Source organism: Echiichthys vipera (assembly GCF_963691815.1).
Source record: "Echiichthys vipera genome assembly, chromosome: 3".
Lineage (NCBI taxonomy): Eukaryota > Metazoa > Chordata > Actinopteri > Perciformes > Trachinidae > Echiichthys > Echiichthys vipera.
In genome coordinates this window covers 20,341,819-20,363,791 of record NC_139828.1, presented here as the reverse complement: position 1 = coordinate 20,363,791, position 21,973 = coordinate 20,341,819, and the positions used below count along the sequence as shown (strand labels likewise).

At 42.2% G+C, this 21,973-nt stretch overlaps 1 protein-coding gene across 1 annotated transcript; it reads right to left on the bottom strand.

Annotated features, from left to right (window-relative positions):
• Positions 1 to 1,270: 1,270 nt before the first annotated feature.
• crb1 (crumbs cell polarity complex component 1) lies at positions 1,271 to 21,736 on the bottom strand (the record flags this gene model as incomplete). Its single annotated transcript, XM_083911245.1, has 13 exons — positions 1,271 to 1,489; positions 5,817 to 5,943; positions 6,846 to 6,968; positions 7,648 to 7,692; positions 8,366 to 9,353; positions 11,030 to 11,195; positions 11,389 to 11,939; positions 14,052 to 15,017; positions 16,156 to 16,338; positions 16,773 to 16,912; positions 17,094 to 17,289; positions 17,946 to 18,182; positions 21,661 to 21,736. The coding sequence occupies 13 exons, from the start codon at positions 21,734 to 21,736 to the stop codon at positions 1,271 to 1,273; spliced, it is 4,017 nt and encodes a 1,338-aa protein (XP_083767371.1).
• Between the last annotated feature and the right edge of the window lie 237 nt (positions 21,737 to 21,973).

Genomic DNA, 21,973 nt, shown 5'->3' with positions numbered 1-21,973 from the left:
GTGTTGTTTGGTGTGTGAATACTGGTGTGTTGGCTTGTTGATTATGGCAAAGTAAAAATACTTATCATCTCTTAGCACAACACTGCTCCTAAATAGACCCATAATATCTTGTCGACATAAAATAAATGAACACAGCTCATTTTATTCGTACAATTGCCAACAATTAAAGGAACAAATTAAATTCACAGTTTAAGACACAATAAACAAAAATCATCATTACAGTACATTCACACGCCACAGACACGACAGTTCTTGTTTCTGACAACATACAAGTCAGCCTAGAAGAAACTAAGAAACTATTCCCCACTAGTGCAACTTATGCTGAAACCTGACTCTTTAAGCACTTAATGATGTAAGGCAGAGCTGCAGTATGCAAAGACATATAGTCATGTAATACACAAATAAGTTGAAAGGTGTTTTCCAGTAATAAATATACACAAATGGAAGTTCAAGAATTATGAGTAAAAGTCGGGTGATAGTCTATATTTTTCTTATTGTCAATAAATGCCATGAAAAGACCAAAATAAACACTGAATTAATCATTTATTTTGATTATTACACTGTCCTCCTGTAGTAAATACGAATTTGAGCACCAAATGAGTATTAATCCGCAGCTGAAAATAGTCCCAAACAAATGCATTATTATATACTCTTGCTTTAGGAAATTACTGACTCTTTTTTCTCTTTCCATCTTTCTTTTTTTTAAGATTTATGTCTTCTTATATCTGAGTTTTTTAGAGACGGACTAACACATTGTTGGTTTTGAACATTTTATGGAAGTTGCTGACAATATGAAAAATACAGAATAATGCCATCTTTGTCATTTAAATGAGGAATCAGCTGACTCATTCTGCTCGTTTCCAGGCTTTAAGATGATGTGTTTGTGTGTCCCAAATTTAGATTTTCCTTCAAGCGCTCACCGGTTCATCAATCCATACAAATATGGATCAGATGCAAAGATGAGACAGACTCGATACGTTCTGAACTCAAATCTTTGCATGTAGATAGATGGAGGTTCTGCTGGGTGGTGCAAAACATTGCAGGTAGATGGATGAAGCACTGGGGTATGGGATGACACAAGAGTCTTCCAGCATGTAAAGAAAGACAGCTGTACTGTAATTTAAAACGAAGGTACTGTGAGGGGGGAGATCATGTTCACATGCAGGCTGCAGATATTGTCTAAGTTATACATCTGTTATCAGCATCAGCTCCTTCATCACAGTAACCACGTTACCTCCCTGCATGGAAACACAGTCCCCCTGCCTGCATCTCAAATGAGTCTCTCCATAGGGGGCGGCTGGGTGATGCTCCACATCTCCACCCGCGATCCCTCCTTCTCCTGCCGGCTGGGGCTGTAGGTGCCGTGGGTGGCGCGGCGATTTAGTGCCACCACCAGGCTGACGGAGGTGAGAATGAGAACCAGTAGCAGGACGACGGACGCCAGACTGATGGACAGTAAGAGGTCAGAGGTCAAACCCTCAGAGGTCAACTGGAGGGAAAGAGACAGAAACATTTACTTTTTTTTGTTGAAGAAGCCCATTTACATGATCCAGTGTTTATTTCTGTCTCTTTGTCACGCTCACACACTCTCACACACACGCATCTCCTCTCCTCACTGCTTTGCACTACACCAGGCGCTCCACACGAGCTGCCAAAGTGCTGATGGATGTGTTTCCCGGCTCAGCAGGTGGGTTGTGACCACCAGGAGCCTCAAGTTGCCTCGGACTGAAACCTCCCTCCGTCTGCTGCCTCTCTCGCAGCTTGGCAAGGGCCAGTGCTAGCCCCAGCATCACCACTATCGCCAAGCCAACCAGACACGGTGCCAGCACAGCAGCCACCCGCGAGCTGTATGGAGCACGCGCCGTCTGTGGAGGATCACACACACACACACACACACAAGACGCTGCCTGATGATGCCATTAGCATATACACCACCAGAAACACAATCACACACCAAAAATAGCTCATACAGACACACGCACATGATTCTTTTCTATCAGCAAGAAAAGCTGCTTCACATTAAGCATTTTAATTTTAAAAGTAAGTTTTGAAACCTGCTAAGATTAATATTTAACTTACAACCCTGCAGCCCTTTGATCATCTCACACAGAGAAGCAGGTTCACTACCAACCAGAAACACAATCACCCTGCATGCAAACACAGATTTCTGACCTCGCAAGTCAAACCCAGTGATTTTTTAAACATTCATTAACCAGCAGCAGGAGACAGAGCAGCAGATGCACTTACATCAGTAGTTCTGGTCGGTGTGATAGTCGTGACACTCTGAGTGGCTGCTACAAGGTTACCAATGGCAACAACAGCTGTAAGTATCACTCCGTTACACAAATTTTTTTGGCTGACACCATCTTCATAACTAAAGCCTCTAACAGAACTTGTCAGGTTACGCAAGACTATGAGAAAAAAAATCTCAGTCAGCAAACTTTACACTGAGCAATCAACATGGAAACATAATTCTTATATAAAAAAATAATACCAACCACTCATATCCTGAGGCAAAAAATAACTTATGAGCTCATGCTCGACGCTGTAGACATTACACTTTCTTTCCCTTGCTACAGGTTTCTTTGTTGACTTCTGGAAAGTGCTTACCTGTCATTGCAGCACAGTTGGCTGTCAGAGCAAGTGTGACACAAGCGAGCCGGAGCAGCCTGCAGCCAGGACCCGCCATCAGTCACTGACTGCCACACACACACAGACACGGAAATGTCTAACTAACCAGTCTCTAAGGTACAAGGCAAGGCCACCCTGAAGCCTCAGCAGAGCACACACACACACACACACACACACACACACACACACACACACACACACACACACACACGGAGACGGCAGCAATGCTTCCCTGCTGTCAGCACTATCAACCTGCTCTGTGTGTGTGTGTGTGTGTGTGTGTGTGTGTGTGTGTGTGTGTGTGTGTGTGTGTGTGTGTGTGTGTGTGTGTGTGTGTGTGTGTGTGTGTGTGTGTGTGTGTGTGTGTGTGTGTGTGTGTGTGTGTGTGCCTGCCAGATAAGCTGCCCTCATACGTTTCTGAAGCAGACCGAACTTCTGTGAATGCCACCAGCTCTCTGCTGAAACTGCACTTCAGTGCCAGATGCTTCTTTTTTTTTGTGCTGGCGAGGCACATTTCTCCTTCTCCGCTTCTCTCGCTCTCTCAAAGGATGGCCACATCAGCGCCGACACTGAAAAACTACTTCCAATTTCCTTCCCCTCATTCCTCAACATTAGGGCTACCTGTGCTTGGGACACACACACACACACACACACACACACACACACACACACACACATGCACACACAGATGGATGCTTCATTGATCGACACAAGCTCTTGTGTGGCCCCTCAGACAGGATAGGTTTAAGGATAGGTAATTTTCAAGCCTGGCTTAAAACAAGATTCAGGCTGCAATCAACCCTCCTGTTCATCCTAGCTTTAGAATAAACCATACTAATGTGCTTCCAGTGTAAGTGATGGGGAACAATATCTACAGTCCTCGTTCCTTGTGAAAATGCATTTAAAAGCCTATCCGAAACTAATATGAGGCTGTGCAAGTTTATTAAATCGAGGCCTTTTCTGACAAAAATCTCTCTTCTTACTATTATCCCTCAACATCAGCTCAACAAGAAAACACCAAGAGGGAGTGTTGTGTTAGTGCGCATGTGTAGCTCAGTAAGCGGGATGGCAGAGAGATCAGCCTTAGTGTCGTGGCAGTATCGCCATTATTTTTGAATTTGTGAGTGAAGAGGACAAGAACGTCACAGTAAAGTGCAAACTGTGCCTGAGGAATGAGCGTCTGAAAGCTGCAAAGACCTCTACTTCACATTTGAAAAAGCCACCTGCAAGCCAAGTGCAACTCCACAACACTGGTGGTGAGGCCCATAGAGGAGGAGAATGATGCTGGCTCTGCGGCTCTGACATATTTTTGGTTAGGCAAAAGTACTCTAATGAGTTGGAGCATTGTCATGTAAACCAGCAGCACACAAATGTATATGGACAGAAGTGTCCAAACCCTGTAGCACTGAGCGTTGGTTCTGTGTGTCTATGAACTTGTGCTATTCTGGGATCTACTCATGCTACATCTTGTTAAGAGAGATCAAGTCTATGTTTGGGGTCACGGTAAGCCACCTGGCTATGGCCTCTGCTCCTTTACTCACACACTGATATACAGTTGGGAAATCAGTGAACAAATTTGTACGGCAGTTCACCTTCAACCGAAGTCTGTCTAAAGCAGAACATGGAGGAAATGAAAATTGAAAGGAAAGCAAAATGTGTGTTGACGGAAGTGAAAAAAACAGTTGAGGGAGATGAAAGAGGACAGAAGACAGACAAAGGCTGATGAGATTTGTTTTATTTGACAACAACAAAGACAGAGACAGAGACTGGATTTAAACAGAGACAGGACATGAGGACAAAGTATGATGTAGGACAGACAGACAGACAGACAAACGAGAAGTTATTGTCATACATGAATCATAGAGCGTGATGTCAGCACGAGGCTCAAGAGACAGACAATCAAGTCCATGAGGAACAGACGATGATTTAGAGCGTTATGAAATGTTGACCATAACAGCATGGTGAATGTTGATAGGTGCTGTTCAAGCGGAGCCACAGGGAATTTTAGGATTAAAATATCTTTTCCTCACTTGGGAAGATTTAGAGAGTGAAACTTCTTCTTTGGCTACAAAACAGCACATAGCAGTCAGTCAGTCAGTCAGTCAGGCACCACAGTGCTCTGAACGCACATCAAGAACAAAGTGAGACATCTTGTCGTCTTCTAGCCCCTCTAGGTGCCTTTGGAACTACAACACTGGTTTTGATAGTTCACACATTCATCCGTATTGAGCTCCCAAAACCCAGCTCAGACTAGACTGACGGGATATCTTCAACAAGAAACATTATAAATAACACATATTCTATAATGTTCCATTGAAAAGTGCTTCACAGAATGAGGACTATCCTTCCATTTAATCCGCAGCTATACTGCACAGTTCAGTGTTTATTTGACTAATCGATTAGTTGATTAATTGTCATCAACATTTATAGATTCACTTCATTAAAATCAATCTCATTAGATGGGATTCATATGATTTCTCATTGAATTTCTTTAAGTTTAAGACTATTTGTTAGTCAAAGCAAAGCCGTTGGAATGTGTTACTACGGGCCCTGAGAACATTTGTAGATTAAACGACTAGTCAAGTAAGAAAGACAACATTCAACAATATTAATTAATCTACAGGCTCGATTTTAATTAAAGTTGGTGGAAGTGTGTAGCAGGGGCCAAAGAAGAACCCCAGACATTTTTTTGAGTGTATACAAACCACAGGGAGGATACACTAACATTGCGAGTTTGGGCATGGAGTGCCCTTCTAGTTGCATCTGTGATCTACTTAAATAAATAAATAAAGTGATAATAAATGATTATACTGAATAAGGTGCTTCTGATGACCAACGTATAATTTTAAGGCACAGAAACAGCTCAGTGGTACCGTTAACCTGACGTCAAACTAGAGAAAGCCCTAATGTGTGCGGTGTGCTGTCATAAATAGCTGATCCCCTGTGCTTTGTATGGGAAACCAGCATTCATTCTCTTTTATGATCAATCAAACTCTGCATCCACTTTCTCAAACAGTCCCAAAGACAAGTGCAGACACACACACGCACACACACGTTCAGTCATCATCATTTCCTCCCATCCAGTCCACCTCTGGCTCGTCGTCTAGCCTGAGGATTAGATAGGAGAGCAGCTGGAAAAGGTTCTGCCACAGCAGCACGGCCACGTAAAAGTAAATGTCGCTTACGTCCGTCTGGCACGTGTCTCCGGCGTAGCTCATGTCGCACACACACATGAACCTGTTGATGAGGTTGCGGCAGTAGCCTCCGTTCAGACAGGGGTTGGACTTGCACTCGTCCACCTCCTGCTCACACCTACAGACACAGAATCCCAGTCGAGTCAGACACTTATGTCTTATAGCAAATATTTATAGCACTGTTCCCGCGTTAATTAACTAGTGATGAAATGGTTACCAGTTTAATGATAAACCGTGGTAAAATACCTGACAGTTAGTATTATTGTTTTGTTTTGTTTGATTACCACACTTTGAAAAACTCACAGTCAATACTGTCCCATTTGTTTTGCATCATTGAAAACATGGTGGTTATATTGGTTTTTATAAGACTGCTAAGGGAAACTTGATCGAAGATTGTCACTTTTATTTATTTTTTTTTTTTTTATCTCAATATAAAACTTGGTGTGTTTCAGTCCCTTTTGAACATTTTCAGCAAATTTCAACAATACCGCAATATTACTTATAACCGCCCATGATCATTTTGGTCACCATAACCGTGATTAAGAAATGGCCATACCGTTTCATCTCTATAAAAAACATGCACAGAAAATGTAGTTAAGTAAATAATCTTAGTAGAGTGAATAATCCAAAACTATATCACACAGGGGAGGATGTTTGGGATAGTGGAAGAAGCTGCTGCAGCAAAACAATGGCACCCAAAATCAGAGTAATCGGAATACAATTGGATATTACTAGTCATCCAGTGACTGTTAATGTTAATGAAACAGCTGATGCCAACCAGCTAATGTAAGTAGTAGTAGCCATGTAGTAATGTAGTCTCTGGGTTGTTGGTATTTCTTTAAACTAATCAAAATCGTTTTGGGCGGAGCTAAGCCCCGAATGCAGCAACGGTGCCCCTGCAAAAAAGATTGCGGAGAAACAGTAGAGGCTTTATCTCTACTGCCTGAACTAATGTTCTGTAGATAAATCAGGGGATGAAAGGTAATATTTAATAATAATTAACATCTTTTTCTTTCCTACCTGTGTCCAGTGAAGCCAGCTGGACAGTCACAGGATAGGTCTCGGTCAGTGCAGTTGCCTCCATTGAAGCAGGTGTAGTTTCTGGTGTCATCGCCGCACACAGAAACAGGCAGCTTAGGCCGTCTGGTAGGAGACAGTCAGACATAAGAGGTAAAAACATGTGTTGTTTGTGTATCATTTAAAGCCATGGTATTAGATGTATTGAGGCGTTCAGAAGGTCATGTGCAGCAGAGTTGACGTCTTTACGTCTGAAGCAGAAGGAGCAGCCGGGCGGGAGCTGTATTGTTCCAGCAGCTCCCCACAGGGGAAACACAAAGGCTTAAGAGGGGACCGGGATAATAAGATTAAAGACCATTGACAACTGTTCACCGGCAGGATGTCAAGTCACATGTACACTTATGAAAGAGCCAACCATTTATTTCTCTTTGGCCACTATAACCTTCTGATTGCCTGAAGCACAGCATTTCTGTTCCAAAACGTTATTTATCTGATTCAACAACAGTTTTCAAAATACTGACTTTTTTTAGTTAGGAAAGCGTACCTTTTTTGTCGGTGAAGTTTTAATTTAGATCCCAGGAATCATTTTTGAACCACAGCTGTCACTCATTTGGAACAGTGGGTATCTCATTTTTAGACAAGCAATGTCACAAGGAGCGTTAATATTAGCTTTGCTTGGCATTTTGTTGCACACAGTCGAATAAAAAAAACAGGAGCTGTCGTACATGACATTTGAGAGATGAACATCTAACAGGAAACAAATAGAACACCTGAGAAATAGAAAGAAAGAAAAAAATAAACTTACACATTTTTGACAACAATGTACCACGGAATTTCTTCAATGCGTTCACTGGAGAGGAACAGAAAGAAAGTCGGGGAGGGAGGGGAGGTTAGAAAGAGACACAAACAACAGATGCAAACAAAAAGACGTAATTTTGATGAAAACTTTACAACGTAGATGTTCCCAGTAAAGGGAGATGTGCAGCTTGTCTTAGCGAGACACTTGCAAAGGGTTTTCCTTGTGCAAAAGAGGCGAAATGCAAGAGGATGTGTGTTTACAAGATAAATGCTCGGAGGCGTTCCCCTGCTGGTTCTCCGAGGCAAACGGTAGATGACAGGGGAAAGAAACTGGCGCTGTACCAGAGAGCCTTGTGTAGTGAGACCTCAGAGACTGAGGCCTTTTCTGGCTGACACTAGAATAGAAATGCAGCATCTGAGACGCTCACTCCAGGCGTGGTTGAAATGCTGAACAGAGGCAGCGATGTGGAGACATTTACATTGAAGGATTTTGTTTGTGTTGCAGTGCGGCCCCTTGTTTGTGCAATTTAGAGCATTTATTTGTGTATTTTGTATTTCCTAAATAACTCAATTCTGAAAAACGTTCACGGAGCCAAATTCTCTCCTGCTGTTGTTCTATATTTTCCACAAGCCTTTTGCACTCACCAGAAAGCCACTATTCTACCCTATTTTATTCTATTCTCTTGTCATGCTTTTCTGTTGATCCAGCAAACACCTGAACTTACTTGCAAAGGGGTCCAGTGTAGTTCTCAGGGCAGAGGCAGGCGTACCTGTCCGGCCCATGCAGACAGGTGCCTCCATGGGCACACAGGTGTTTTTCACACATATCCACCTCCTCATCACAGTCCACACCTGCGTAGCCAAACTCACAGGTGCACTCGTAGGTCCGCCCGTTGACGCTGCAGTTGCCGTGGACGCAGGGACTGGATGCGCAAGTATTGGTGAAGAAGTCGCAGCGTCGCCCGGCCCAGCCCGCGGCACAGCTGCAGTTGTACGTGTTGAAGAGGTCCTGGCACTCCCCCCCATTCAGGCAGGGGTTGGGCTCACACACGGGGGTCCCACCGCAGCCAAGAAGCGGTGTTTGCAGTGATGTCTGGATGAACTGCTCCTCTTGCAGGCGTGGGAGGTTCACGTCAGAGGATCTCAAGTAAGGCAGGGCAATGCCACCCAGCTCTACTGTGCCCAGGCACCCAGTCAGGGACCACCCAGCATCAGGGCTCAGGCCCCCTAAGAAGATATCCACCCCCTGCCTGAGGAAGTTCAGGTTACCTCCTTGGCTCCTGGAAGTGCTGGCTTCCTCTATTTCTTCATCCAGCACCAGAGTCCACCGGGAAGTTTGTGCCCATGGCGCTGCCATGAACAGGTGGACGCTGTGCCACTCACCATCGCTAACACTTGTCCTGCTGCTGAGGCTGACCGTAGACACGCCCTGCTCTCCCTCCTCCCCCGCCTCCTCCTCCTTCTCCTCCTTCTTCTCCTCCTCCTCCTCCTCCTCACTGTCGTCTCCAGCGGTGCTCTGAAGCTCCATGAAGAGGAAACCACCCTGGATGGAGAGTGTGACGAAAGCTGAGCCCTTCTCTGCATGGAGTATAGCTGTGTTACGCTTTCGTGTGCGTATATTTAGGGAGAGGTTTGTTAGATTGCGAGATATGTAACCGTTTCCCCGGTAAGACAACACAGTGCTGTTATTCAGGAAAGTTGCATTGGAGTAACCTAGGAGATTAGAAAAAAAACAGATAAAACTCACTTTGTTGCATCATTAACACTCCAGTTGGATACTTGTTTTTGATAATGTACTGGCTTTATGGAGGAGAACACAACAATGACATTAGGCAAGAGCACTGATTTCTGATCTGAAGATTACAAAAACATTATTAACATTATTACAGCATGGCGTTTGCCCGTTTGATTACACTGTAATCATTTTAGGAAAGTACAGTAGATGGGGTCATCTATTAATAGCAGGTATCCTTAGTACTGAACACAGGGGTGGCTTACAGGACGGGAAACACAGAAAATCATCACTAATCTGAGCACAAAAAAAAGGATAAGCTGGCCTCAGGCCAATCCTGCTTTACGGAGCACGTAGACGGTACTATGTGGGCAGATTAGGGCCAGTATATTACCAGGCATGTTGTATCACTCGGTTACATAGTGGCCAATTAAGTCAATAATGGCCAATTCCAAGAAGAAGGTCAAAGATTAGGCAACATACATAACCTCAGAGCTAAACAACTCTATGTCTGGGTTTAAGGGCTTTTATGTAACTAAGGCAACAAACTTTACCTCTAATGACATGGGACAAAAGTGAGCTCAGTATTTTATTGACATGATTTTTGAGAAATCCAACCTCATTGCTAGCATTCTGTGACTGGTAAAAAGATCCATCTTAATGAGATGAAAATGTAATTAAACCTTTCACTTCCAGATTATGATTATTACATCACATTTTTCTAACACGACCCATACATGATAAAGTAATATTACTACATGATCACCTAGTAAAACAGCTACTACTAATCTATGGCACGAACAACATTTTCAACCCTTATAGAAGGACATTTTATTACATGCTAACAAGTTATAACATAATCTGACAGTTATTTTACAATCAGGTGCTAGACCATATTCTAAACTCTGGTTAAAGGTTTCTCATAACTCATATTCTTTTTAAACACCTAGACCAGGAGTAGGCAATTCCGGTCCTGGAGAGCCACTGTCCTGCATGTTTTAGGTTTCTCCCTACCCTAACACACCTGAGTCTAACAATAATCAAACTGTGACAAGCATCAGCTCTTGAGTGGCTCTCCAGGACCGGAATTGCCTACCCCTGACCTAGACTCCACTGGATATGATGCTAAATCGTGTGGTTTGCAAATTATCTCAGTGGTGGAACACAGTGTTACCAAAGATGTGCCGCAGGGTTCTATTCTAGGTCCATTTTTTATTTACACTTAGTTATAAATTAATTAGGTGTAAATTATAGAAATTGTTCTATTTAACTCCAACACCAATTTATATGTAACAGCACCCTCTGCTGAGATTGGGAAAGTGGCTCTTAAATGCTATGCTCCTCCCTTCCCATCAATTTAAAGCCCTTCTGTCTGACATACAGCAGTGTGAATGCATGTATTTTCTCTGAATTGTTGTCGTCCCTTATGTTGATGTTCTTATTCTTATTATTAGGCATATGCACTGAAAGGACTTGGTCTTGGCTCTGAACATTTTTTTAAGGGAGATATAGTAATATATTATATTATTGGTCTGAAAATGGCCTTGAGTCTTGCAGTTCAACCTTCACTTGCTTCTTAAAATTAATGACTTAACAGCACTTTGTTGGTTTCAAAACACATCTGCTGGTGTCTGCTGAACTCTTGGATGACACTTACATTCATATCCCTGGTTCAGCATCCTGCACTCTGAGTCTGTGGGGCAAGGGGACAGCTCGCACCACTTGACGTCTTCACAATGCCGTCCTGATGTCCTGGGAGGGCAAGTACAGGTGAAGTCATCCCACATGGAGTAGCACATGCCGCCATTTAGACAAGGGTTCGTCTGAGGATGAGACATTGATACAGGGACTTACTGTCACTGAATACTGTTTGATTTCCTTGCACTAAATATGAGATGTAACTATATTGTAATTAAATGCTTTCATAGTCATTAGTGAGGGAGACACTGTCAGAAAAGGCTGGGACAAAAAAGTCAACAAATATCAATGGAAGGAAACGAAAGCTTTTTTACTGACAATGCAGGTGTTGTCCCCAGAGCATCCAGCTGTCACATTTTCCATGAGCTCCAGAGGATACGATCTAACTGAGGCGTCCAACCCAAAGAACTGCAGCCTTGTGTTGTTGATCCTAAGGTCTTGGATACAGCCTTTAAAGTATCCACCAAACACTGAAGTCGTCCAACTGTCCAACAGACCTCCCACATACACAGTGTCTCCTGCTTGGACACTGACCATCATCACTTCAACATCACCTTGTTTCTGAGCTGCTACATACAGCGCCATACGACCGTTCACCACCTCTACACTAACATAGTGGACTTCCCCATCGTCAATCACGCTCTCCGCCTTCAGGCTCTTAGAGTTATTGAGCTGAACTGTGACCTTGCCTTCCTCCAGCCACAAGTGCAGGTACTGGCTGCTGTTATTGGCCAGCGCCAGGAGGAGTCCATAGTGCCTCCGCGTGCGCAGGAAGAGGGAGATGGAGAGGTCGTAACCCAGATCGTCTGTGACCGTGAATACGGCATAACTCTGAGAGTCCTCATTCCCAAAGCGTGCGGTCACGTGTTCTGCAAAAGGGGAAAAGGTGAATAAGAAAAAAAAATTGTTTGAGGTAAAAGACTTGAACTAGCAAAGTGACTTGGAAAACATCTTCAAATCTTTTCAGCTGGGCCCGCATGCATCTTTAAAAGGGTTTTATAATTCAGAGGCTGTCATTTATTTGCAGTAGTGAAAACAAGAAGGTCGAAGAAAAAAAAATTGTAATCAAGTAAAGACTGGAGTGCTATACTGTAACCTAATGTCCACCAAGTACAAAAAGAGCTGACTTTTAATACAATTTATTATATTTTATTTTCAGTGAAAGGGTATAAAATTAGACTTTTTTTCTCATCCGTGCTGACTGAGCATAGAAACAAATGATTTACTATTAAAGATCATTATGATAGGTTTGTGTTTTTGCAGAACTAACTAACTGAAGGAAAAGGCACAAGAAGAGGAAATTTTAGCAGCCACCAGCCCTCATGTTCTGTGTGTTCTGTGTCCACTGTCAGCACTTTCCACTGTGGGTTAGTCACCTTATAGGACGGGCGGAACGTCGAGAACGCACAAAACTAAAGCAGAGAGGACTCATGGTGTCTGACAGGTCATATAAAAAACTTACGAAAGCTCAAAAGTGTATGTGCTTGGATATTTCTGAGTGTGCACATTTGTGTGCATGTGAGTAATTGTGTGCGATCAGTAATCTGCTTTAATAGACTCAAGAGGCTATAGATATCCTCTGTGGAGAAACTGAACTGAACTGTTCAACACTAACAGGGGAAAATTGAGCCACAAATTAATTCCTAGTGTACTTACCGTAATTTTGTTTCTAATGTATTTATCACAGTATTTGACTCTCTACTGTTTGCTTGCATGTTCTATGTTTTTCCAAAATAGAATCCCTTATATCCTTAATCCAGTGCGTCAGATAAGAGGATCTCTGTCTCCGCCCGGTACTGTGGCTTTTGATTGGCCCCATCTCTAACCCTTTATCTTTTGCTACACATTAGCACCTGAGGATGTTATCTAATTAACCACATTTTGTGAGAAACACCTGGTACTCCTTCCTCCACTCTCAAATAATTAGAATAGCTTCAAGAGTCTCATATCTGATTTTGGTGATTAGCTATCCCAAACTTTTCCTTACATTTTTTGTTTGTGTGTATGTAAAAAGAAAATATCTAGTTTGACGGAACTAGAAGATTTTTGAAAAACCAAGAATCTCTTATTTTTATACACTGCTGCAGCCAGTCGACTTAAGGTTGTCAAAAGTAGTGATACTTCCAATACTTTTCAATGTCACGATTCAAAATGATGCATTATACACATTCGACAGTATCGAAGGAATCAAAGCTATAAAGAAAAGCAGACATGGTATGGAGCGATAATAATTTCCAAAAGAAATCTGCCTCGCAATGATTTTTTTTTAGATTTGTTCTTGAATGGGCTTAAAAAAATGAATATTTTACCCAATAGAATAAGTGTATTAATTATCTGAGGGCAATTTTCACCCAAAACCCCCAACATAGTGTTTAAAAGTGTAAATTTATAGTATATATTAAGTGGCCTTAGCCCAGATAAAGTACCACAACATAACAAGGAATGGGAGAGAATTTTCTCTAGTGAAGACTGAGACTATATACAAATATAGATACGCTTTACCTGCCATATATATATTTAAGTTTGTAAATGTACTGTCAACCTACTTATTTGAATTATTGAAGGGAACCTACTATTTATTTTATCTTTTTTATGTCTTTATATATACGGTATATATTTATTCATTTATTTATTTTGACCAATCTTTGTTGTTGTTGTTTTTGTGTGATGTTGCATTTCCCTTGTCAGGGTCATCATACTGTGATGTATATTGTGTGTATTATCTGATTAAACAAAAAAGAAAATCTACTGTGTGTTGGTATGTGTACAGGGCTTTTTCTGAACCAGCACCGTGTTTAGGATGTTAATAAAGAAGAATTTGAAAAAAAATCCTATTTTGTGTGCCATGGACTATGTTTTTGCCGTGGTATCGTATCGTACTATAGTGTTGAAGTTAAACATTCTGGTATTGTAACAACCTTAATTTGACTGTCCAATTTCACCACCTGTTGAAGTCTATTATTTCACAGCTGTAAACATACCCTCCTCACAGTCCTGCCCCTCATAAGGCCTCGGACATCGGCACTGGTAGCTCTGCCACAGGTTGACACACTGTCCTCTGTTCTGACAGGGCACGTCCAGGCAGCGGTCCCTGTGGCTGCAGCCAGGGGACACGTTAACAGCAGAGTCACTCAGCCATTCCTCAGGGACTATGAGCTGCCAGTCCACAAACACATCCCGCATACAGCCAATGAATGCTGGAAGTAGAGAGTCCTCACTGGGGCCATTCGTGTCCTGAAGTGCTCCTCCAATAAAAGTGTTCTGAGGAGATGCCACCAGCCTGGCCAGTGTGCTATGGACCGGGGCGACCTTGTGGCACGACTGGCTCCCACAGCTCCCAGCATCATCCAACAGTGTCAGACTGATCACCCAGCTCCTGAGCACAACCTCGACAGAATGCCACTCTCCATCTGTGACATTGTGTGGAAGCTCCTGGACCTGGCTCGGGCTTTCTGCTTCAGTCCCAGCAGAGGCCTCCTTCCTCAATGTGAGCAGAAGCTGCCCTTCGTCAAGCTCCAGTCTCACCAACAGACCACCGCTGTTCCGTTGGAACAGCAACCCTCTGGGCAGAGTAGTCTTGAAGCTAAGGGTGATGTTGCAGGACACTACGTCATCAACCAAGGGACTCTGCAGCAGCAGGTAGCCTCTGCGTTCAAAGGAGAAGGTAGTGGGGGTCTTACAGAGGGGTCCAGTGTGCCCCGGTGAGCAGAAACAGGTGTATCCGTGAGTCTCATCCAACAGGAAGGGAGAACAGGAGCCTTGGTTCTGGCATTCATGTCCCTCACAGCCCACCAGCCTCACATCACAGTTTACACCTCCATAGAGGACGCCATCCTGACTCTGTTTGTGGCAGTGGCAAATATAGCCTCCAACATGGCTCTCACACCTGCCCCCATTCTGGCAGGGACTGGGGTCACACTGGTTTATTACCTCCTGGCAGAGGGAACCTGTTAGCAGAATAAAACAATAAAGTCAAATCAAGACACAAACCCTCTTTAATTTTGTTACTGCTGCCATTAAACAACTTAAAAACATTGTATATGTTAATTAGTTTAGTGTTTTTGTAAGCAATAGAATGGAAATGCTGCCGTTTACTGCAAACGAGTCACAGTCATACACTTATACCGACTATATTAAGGGGGGAAGGTTCATTATATTTTTTTTCTCCCATTTTCTTCGATGGCTTGTTAAAGCTTGTTCTTATGTGTATCATGGTTCCTGTTTTTCTCTCGATTCCTTGGTGCTTTGGATACACATGCCAAGTCAAGGTCGCCCCACCTGAAGCCAAACTGTCAGGTGTTAACCCAAATTATCTACGCTTGTGGTGTGTTTTACACTCTACACCGTGCTTTATCCTCTTAATTATTATTGTTATTCTGTTATTCGTATTTGTCTCCAGAAATCTTTGCATTTATGCTACAGATGCTATCATCATTTGAAATTTGTACTGTAAACAAATGAAAATAAATGAATGCAATGAGTAAGTTCTTTGTCAAATGGAGCATCAACTATACTGTAAAATACTGCAACAACATGAGGTGTATTAAATTTATATTGAAAGAAAAAAATCACAGATTAAATTCCTATATGTAATAATCTGCTATATTTAAACAAAAATGCCTTCTGATGTTACCTGTTCCAAGCAATAAAATCCCCCAAATCCATGGTGCAGGTGTCCACATCATGTCGTCACTATTTCCCTCAGGATAGCCCCAAACTTGTCTGACTGCAACATATTAGTTTGTGTCTACATGCCATAACAGTGGAGGTCTGCTCCTTGTCCACTTCTCTACGACAACGCAGGGGCTAATTTGCTTCAGTCAGGAGACCAGCAAAGCCAGATCCTGGGGATTAAACTAATGCTATTTGGCCACCTTACTGAGTCAGGGCCCCAGTGGCTGGCAGAGAGTCAATTTTTAGAACACAACTCTCAGCAGGCAACAGCTCACAGTCTTACTTACATTTTTAGATCAAGTCTTGTGTAAGCGAGAAAACAAGAACTTTCTGCTTTCACAACTGTATAACCATCATTCAAACCTGTGTAAAACATAATGAATTCTGTTAAGTTCGTCAGAATAAAATGACCTGTTGTTCCGAGAGGACAGCTGCAGATGTAGCCTGCAGCCTGTTGCTGGTCATACTGCTCAGGCAGCAGAGGCTCGCTGCCATACAGAGCCTGCCACGACCTCTCAATGCAGCGGCCTCCATGCGCGCAGGGATTGCTGCCACACTCGTTGATGTCAATATCACACTGGCTTCCCGCAAACCCTGGAATGGGACAGTGTTTCTGATGGGAATATTGTTTAAGATTGACAGCCCATATGACATCCTATGTAGATTAAGTAAAAGATTTAGAGTAATTTGTTTATATGCAGCTTCATGCAGCTTGAGTGCTTACTCTTGTATTTCACTTGATTCAATTATTTTTAGCACATGTTCAAAAGTAACAACGATACATTGAAGAGACATTAAGTTAAAAAGACAGGGAAACCCAGAAAGCCCACACAAGACTTGGCATGTTGGGTTCTCTACATTTATTCAACAATATATGACATAAAGAATAAAAATCAGTCTATAAAACGTCTATCAGACTTTAATCTCATTCTCTGTTTGCAAATGAATTTCTCTCTCCTTATCTCTCACTCTGATCTCCATTAACAGGTCTGTTTCTCTTACCTAACTAAAGAAAGTGCTTCATGTACCTGGCCAGCATTCACAGCTGTAGTTACCCTGGTTGTCCTGGCAGATGGCGCTGTTGAAGCAGGGTTCAGAGAGGCAGGGTGGTAGCGGTGTCTCGCAGAGTTTGCCAGTGAAGGCTGTGTGAGAGCAGTCACAGCTGTAGCTGAGACAAACAAGGATTCAGAAATCACACAAATGTATTTACAGTGTTTCCTTCAGGCTGTGTTTACAGGTTCAACATTTAAATCTATTAGGATTCTGTGCTATACAAAACGATTTTGCTTTTCTAAACTTGGCAAGAGCTACAATTTCTTAATTTCAGCGAGTAGATCTGGGCCACTTACTCATTCACCTCGTCTATACACACAGCACCATTTTGGCATGGCTTCTCTTGGCACTCATCAATGTTTATTTCACATTGGTGTCCCTGGAAACCGGGCAGGCAGGTGCAAGTGAAGCCACCGCTGTAGTCATGGCAACTGCCACCACTGAGACATGGCTGTGATTGACACTCATCAATCTGGACCTCACAAGTGGCCCCTGTGAACATCAAAGCAGGACAGATGTCAGAGGGCGAGAGAGCCTGCTGTATAGACTGAGGGCAAGGGGCAAAGATGAAAAAAGCTTTCATGTGTACTGGCTGTGATCATGTGTGGATTGCTCTATTATCTCACAGCAAGGCTTCTGCAGCTTTTTGCAACTCTAAAAACAGTATAATGTATACAATATATATATCCTTAAAGGTATCCCTGCACTTATATTTTTTATTATCTCTACGCAATATAAGCTTAAAGATGGTGAGAATGAAAGTTTAATGTAAATACATACAATTAGCGGGACGTGATTTAAACTGTCTAAATGCACAATAGGTGACACTTGAGTAACTGAATTTGTTTTACCTGTCAAAATCAAATTTCAAATTCAAATATCAATCATTTACAATTTAGGTTTGAAACATAAAATAAGATGAAATAAAAAGATACGATCCAGACATAGTTATGGTGGGTTGAATTTTTCAAAGTTACCCTTCACTACTGCAGAAGACATTCACACATTCACACTGTAATTTTCTCATTTGAAATGACTAGATTCCATAATCATCTTATTACAATGACTTCTGTTGTTTTAGGATTGAAATTATGTAGTTTTACTCTTAAGCTGCTCTTGGGAGACCCAACCCCGTCATTTCCACTCACCAGTGAACCCAGGAGAACACAGACAGGAGAACATGCCCACTCCGTCCACACATGTGGCTCCATTCCTGCATGGCTGTGAAACACACTCATTCACATTTATCTGACAGTGAGCACCCTGAAACCCTGGCACACAGAAGCACGAGTAGCCGTCCCCGCGGGTTCTGCATATCGCCCTGTTTTGGCAGGGGTTCGGAAAGCACTGGTCCACTGTCGAAGGCAGTCTGTCAGGAGATGCCCCTATGAACGGATCACATTCAGAAATATCACAGAACATCATTGTTCTTGGTACTTGTGTTAGTCCTGGAAAAAACAATAGTTTGTTACAACTACAAGTGTATTGTGATTTAGGATAAAATGGACATCTGGTTGTATCTACATGACTGCAAAAATGGCCTTTTATATATTATATTAAATGTTAGATTAGGGAAATTGTTCCCTATCAGCAGGCCAAACTCCAGCAGAAGCTGTGTGACAACATGGAGAATAGAGTCCAAACAACTCCTCGTGTGCCTCAATTGTTTGCATTAATGAACATCGATCGAGCAGACATGTTCTCGATCGCCATTTAGTTTGATCATGTCTGGTATTTCTGCTGCGATTTGATTTCAACAATCTAGCAGCTGTCAGTACAAAGACTTTAAATTTAAGGGCCTCTCAAGGCGTCAAGGCTGGCTGCCATGGTAACCAATTCCACTGTTTTCCTTCAGCATTCATTCTATTTCCATGATGAGCGCATTCGACCGAAGGTTTGAGGCATTTACTCTTTTACACATGGTGTGTTTTAACCAGCATACATTAAGGCCACGCTGCCAGAGCTCTGGATTTAGGTCTCATTTCAGTCAGCACATACTATACATACTAATTAAAGGATCAGCATGTAATCCTTCCAAGTGACAACAATTAAAAAGGAATCATGCTCACACTATGTAGGACTTAATCATGCGTGTCTTAAAGGTTCAATATGTAACTTTTTTACATGTATTAATCACTTTGTTTCTTATTCTAAATATGTGCTGTTTTTACCTGTTTCTCTTCTTATTTATTTTTTCCCCCTCTTCTTTTGCTTGCTTGCTAATTCAATTTTTTATTTAATGTTGTAGGTCTATTTTTGCTTAGTAGCCCACTTTTTCTTTCTTCTTTACAGTTTTTGATTATATATTTTTACAAATATATCAGAGTAATGATGAGAAAGGTCAACAGAGCAAAAGCAACAGGATGCTGAGGGCAGTTCGCTTAACCTGTGTGATTAATAACAAGTATTTTAAGATAGAACCTTACATAGAAACATTGTTTTCTATTTAAAGACTTCAGAGAACTGTCCATGTTAGTCACTCAAGTAACCCATTTTACTCCAATTTTTGTTGTTAATTTACATTTTTTTTCTCATCTCATCATAGACGAGGCACGACTGCACCATATCTTTCATAATAAAACAAATCGAATGAGATTCTTTTACTGCGCTTGATAATTAAATAGTCCACATAATCCGAACTTTAAAGAAGAGTTCATGACTTCACTATACATGCAAACTGCACCAGATTTCTCTTGTAAAAGAAGACAATCTCATCTCATCTCATCTCATCTTCATCCGCTTATTCGGGGTCGGGTCACGGAAGACAATGTGTTTATTAATTATGACTAGCTTTATAAACTAGTAGCTGATGCTGTTGATTTGCTTCAATTTTTTCAATTTTGGGATGCCTCATGGTCGCTATTTATCTTTGATGTTTTTTTGCATATGCCAGAGCTGTAGGGGACAGGTCTCAAGGTTCAGTAGACATGATACATGATTTGAGAGTCATTAAGAGTAAAGAAACAAGAACATATTCACATTTCAGCAGATGGTATCAGAGAATTTGACTTAATAAGAACTAAAATGATTATCAAAATAGTTACTTTCTTAGTTGGCAACTAACTGATGCATCACTGTAGCTCTTATCTAAAAGGTTGAAGAGTTTCACAGTGACGTGAAAACCAAACTTAGTGAGAACCTCAGTCCTATGATGATGCATTGCTTATTTCGTCACTTTTCATGACTCTCAAATCATAAATCATGTCTACCTTGACACCTGCCCCTTACAGCTCTTAAATATGCAAAAAAAAAAAACATCAAAGAAATAGTGACCATGAGGCATCTCAAAATTGCCATACTGCAGGCAGAACAAATGGGACAAGCTCAGAGGCAATGATCCTTGTAATCCAAGGAATGTGCATGTTGGGCCACAGAGGCATGGTGCCACATAAAAGAGGCTTCAAATCAGCTGAACGAGTGTTGCCTCTATTAGATGAGGCGTTTTTGCATGATGATGGCAAGAAAGATACAACATTATTATGCAGCTGGGGGCCACAAATGTAGCCACATTGATATGAAAAGAGATATTCCAAGAATAAACCTCACAGATGATAATTGCGCACAGTAATCATGCTTCAAGAGCACAATCAGTCTGAGTGCAGACCACGAAGACGTAGAAGAGAGCAATTACACTTGGTTCTCCATCTTCACCAACTCAGGCGCCAATCCTCTATCACTGGCAGAGGTCAATAAATATCGCAGACAGTTGGGCAGAGTTCTTCAGGAGCAGCTTATATATGTCTAGACTTGGACTTGAAGGTATCGGCCGAGCCCCGGGGGTGTCATGGAGATCATGGTGATGCTCTGGCCATATGCCTATGTTACCTCTACGAGGATGAACCATCAAATTCAGACCAGATTAGAGGCATGTGGCAGCAGTTTATGTTCCGCCTGCAAAAACACAGACTCTTACGACTGGGGAGAAACACTAATAAAAAAAACAATATAATTTTTTTTTAGTAAACTGTGACAGGTGGTGTCTGTTGTAAGATTTGCTATTTACTGAATCCACTGGTCTTTTAGTATTCCCCCGAGGCAGAATTCAACAAGCCTGTTGCCTATTTGAGACACAGCTCCAGCCAACCACACATCCCCTCCCACAGCTTGTAAGGCTTTTTTCAAATGCAAATTACATCCAAAGGTCTTTGTTTGGCCCTATCTGGAGGCCCTCCAATGGCACATGTGGGGCACCTGACAGATGCATGTCGCTGGTTTATCTGTCTGTTTGTTTCAGTGGTGATAAGAAGACACGTTATCGTTGGGTGTTAGAGCCACAGAGACATATAGTGCCTCCCCTCCAGACCATCACTTATCCACACACTTCCAACCCCCCCAATCCTCGGACCCCTCATGGGTCACTATGCAACCCCCCCCCCCCCCCCCCCCCCCATTGTTAGATTTCTTTTTGTCCTTAGAAAATGTGTAGAAATCACAAACGGCAATGATGCCAACTCTCATAGTCTTAATTCATATTCCAAGCATGGACTGGTTAAAATGCAAGCCAATTCCAAGATGCAAATTTAAAACACAGAAGTGCGTATCAATCTGTACGCTGTTTGACTTTATTCCAAGGTCGAAGGAAACTTCTAATAATGGTTTAAATAAAACAAACATGTTTTGAAATAGTGGTGTAGGCCTACTTCCAGATTTGAGAAAATGTAGGCTATGTATCCTTAATGGGGAACTGATGGGATGCAACACCAACTCATTTTGTGGCAAAATGCAAAAAAGCCTATTGAGAACCATGGAATATATGATGATTATTCAGCACAGGATCACATCAAACAAGAAGCCTAATCATGTTAAACACTCAGTTAAAACAGAAACCCAGGAGCCACGAGAGAAGAAGAAGCAGTCACTTACCACCTATCACAAACAGTGATGGGATGAGAATTGTGCATGCAAGTAATTTAAAATTATGATAGCGAATTAAATCCATAATCGTGACAGGGAATCATCCTGATCGTTGTGTTGAAGTCTTGTCATGCACGGATCTCTCTGCTCCTGCTCCTGCGACTCATCTGTTGTCAACTCCAGATCCACTTGATGCACACTTCTCTTCTTGATGGAGCACCATCAAGAGCCTCCATCACACATGCAATTTTAAAAAAAGACCACAGCGTGGCGTTCAGCGGGATACACACACCCTCCCTCCCTTTGCACAGCCGGGCAGTGA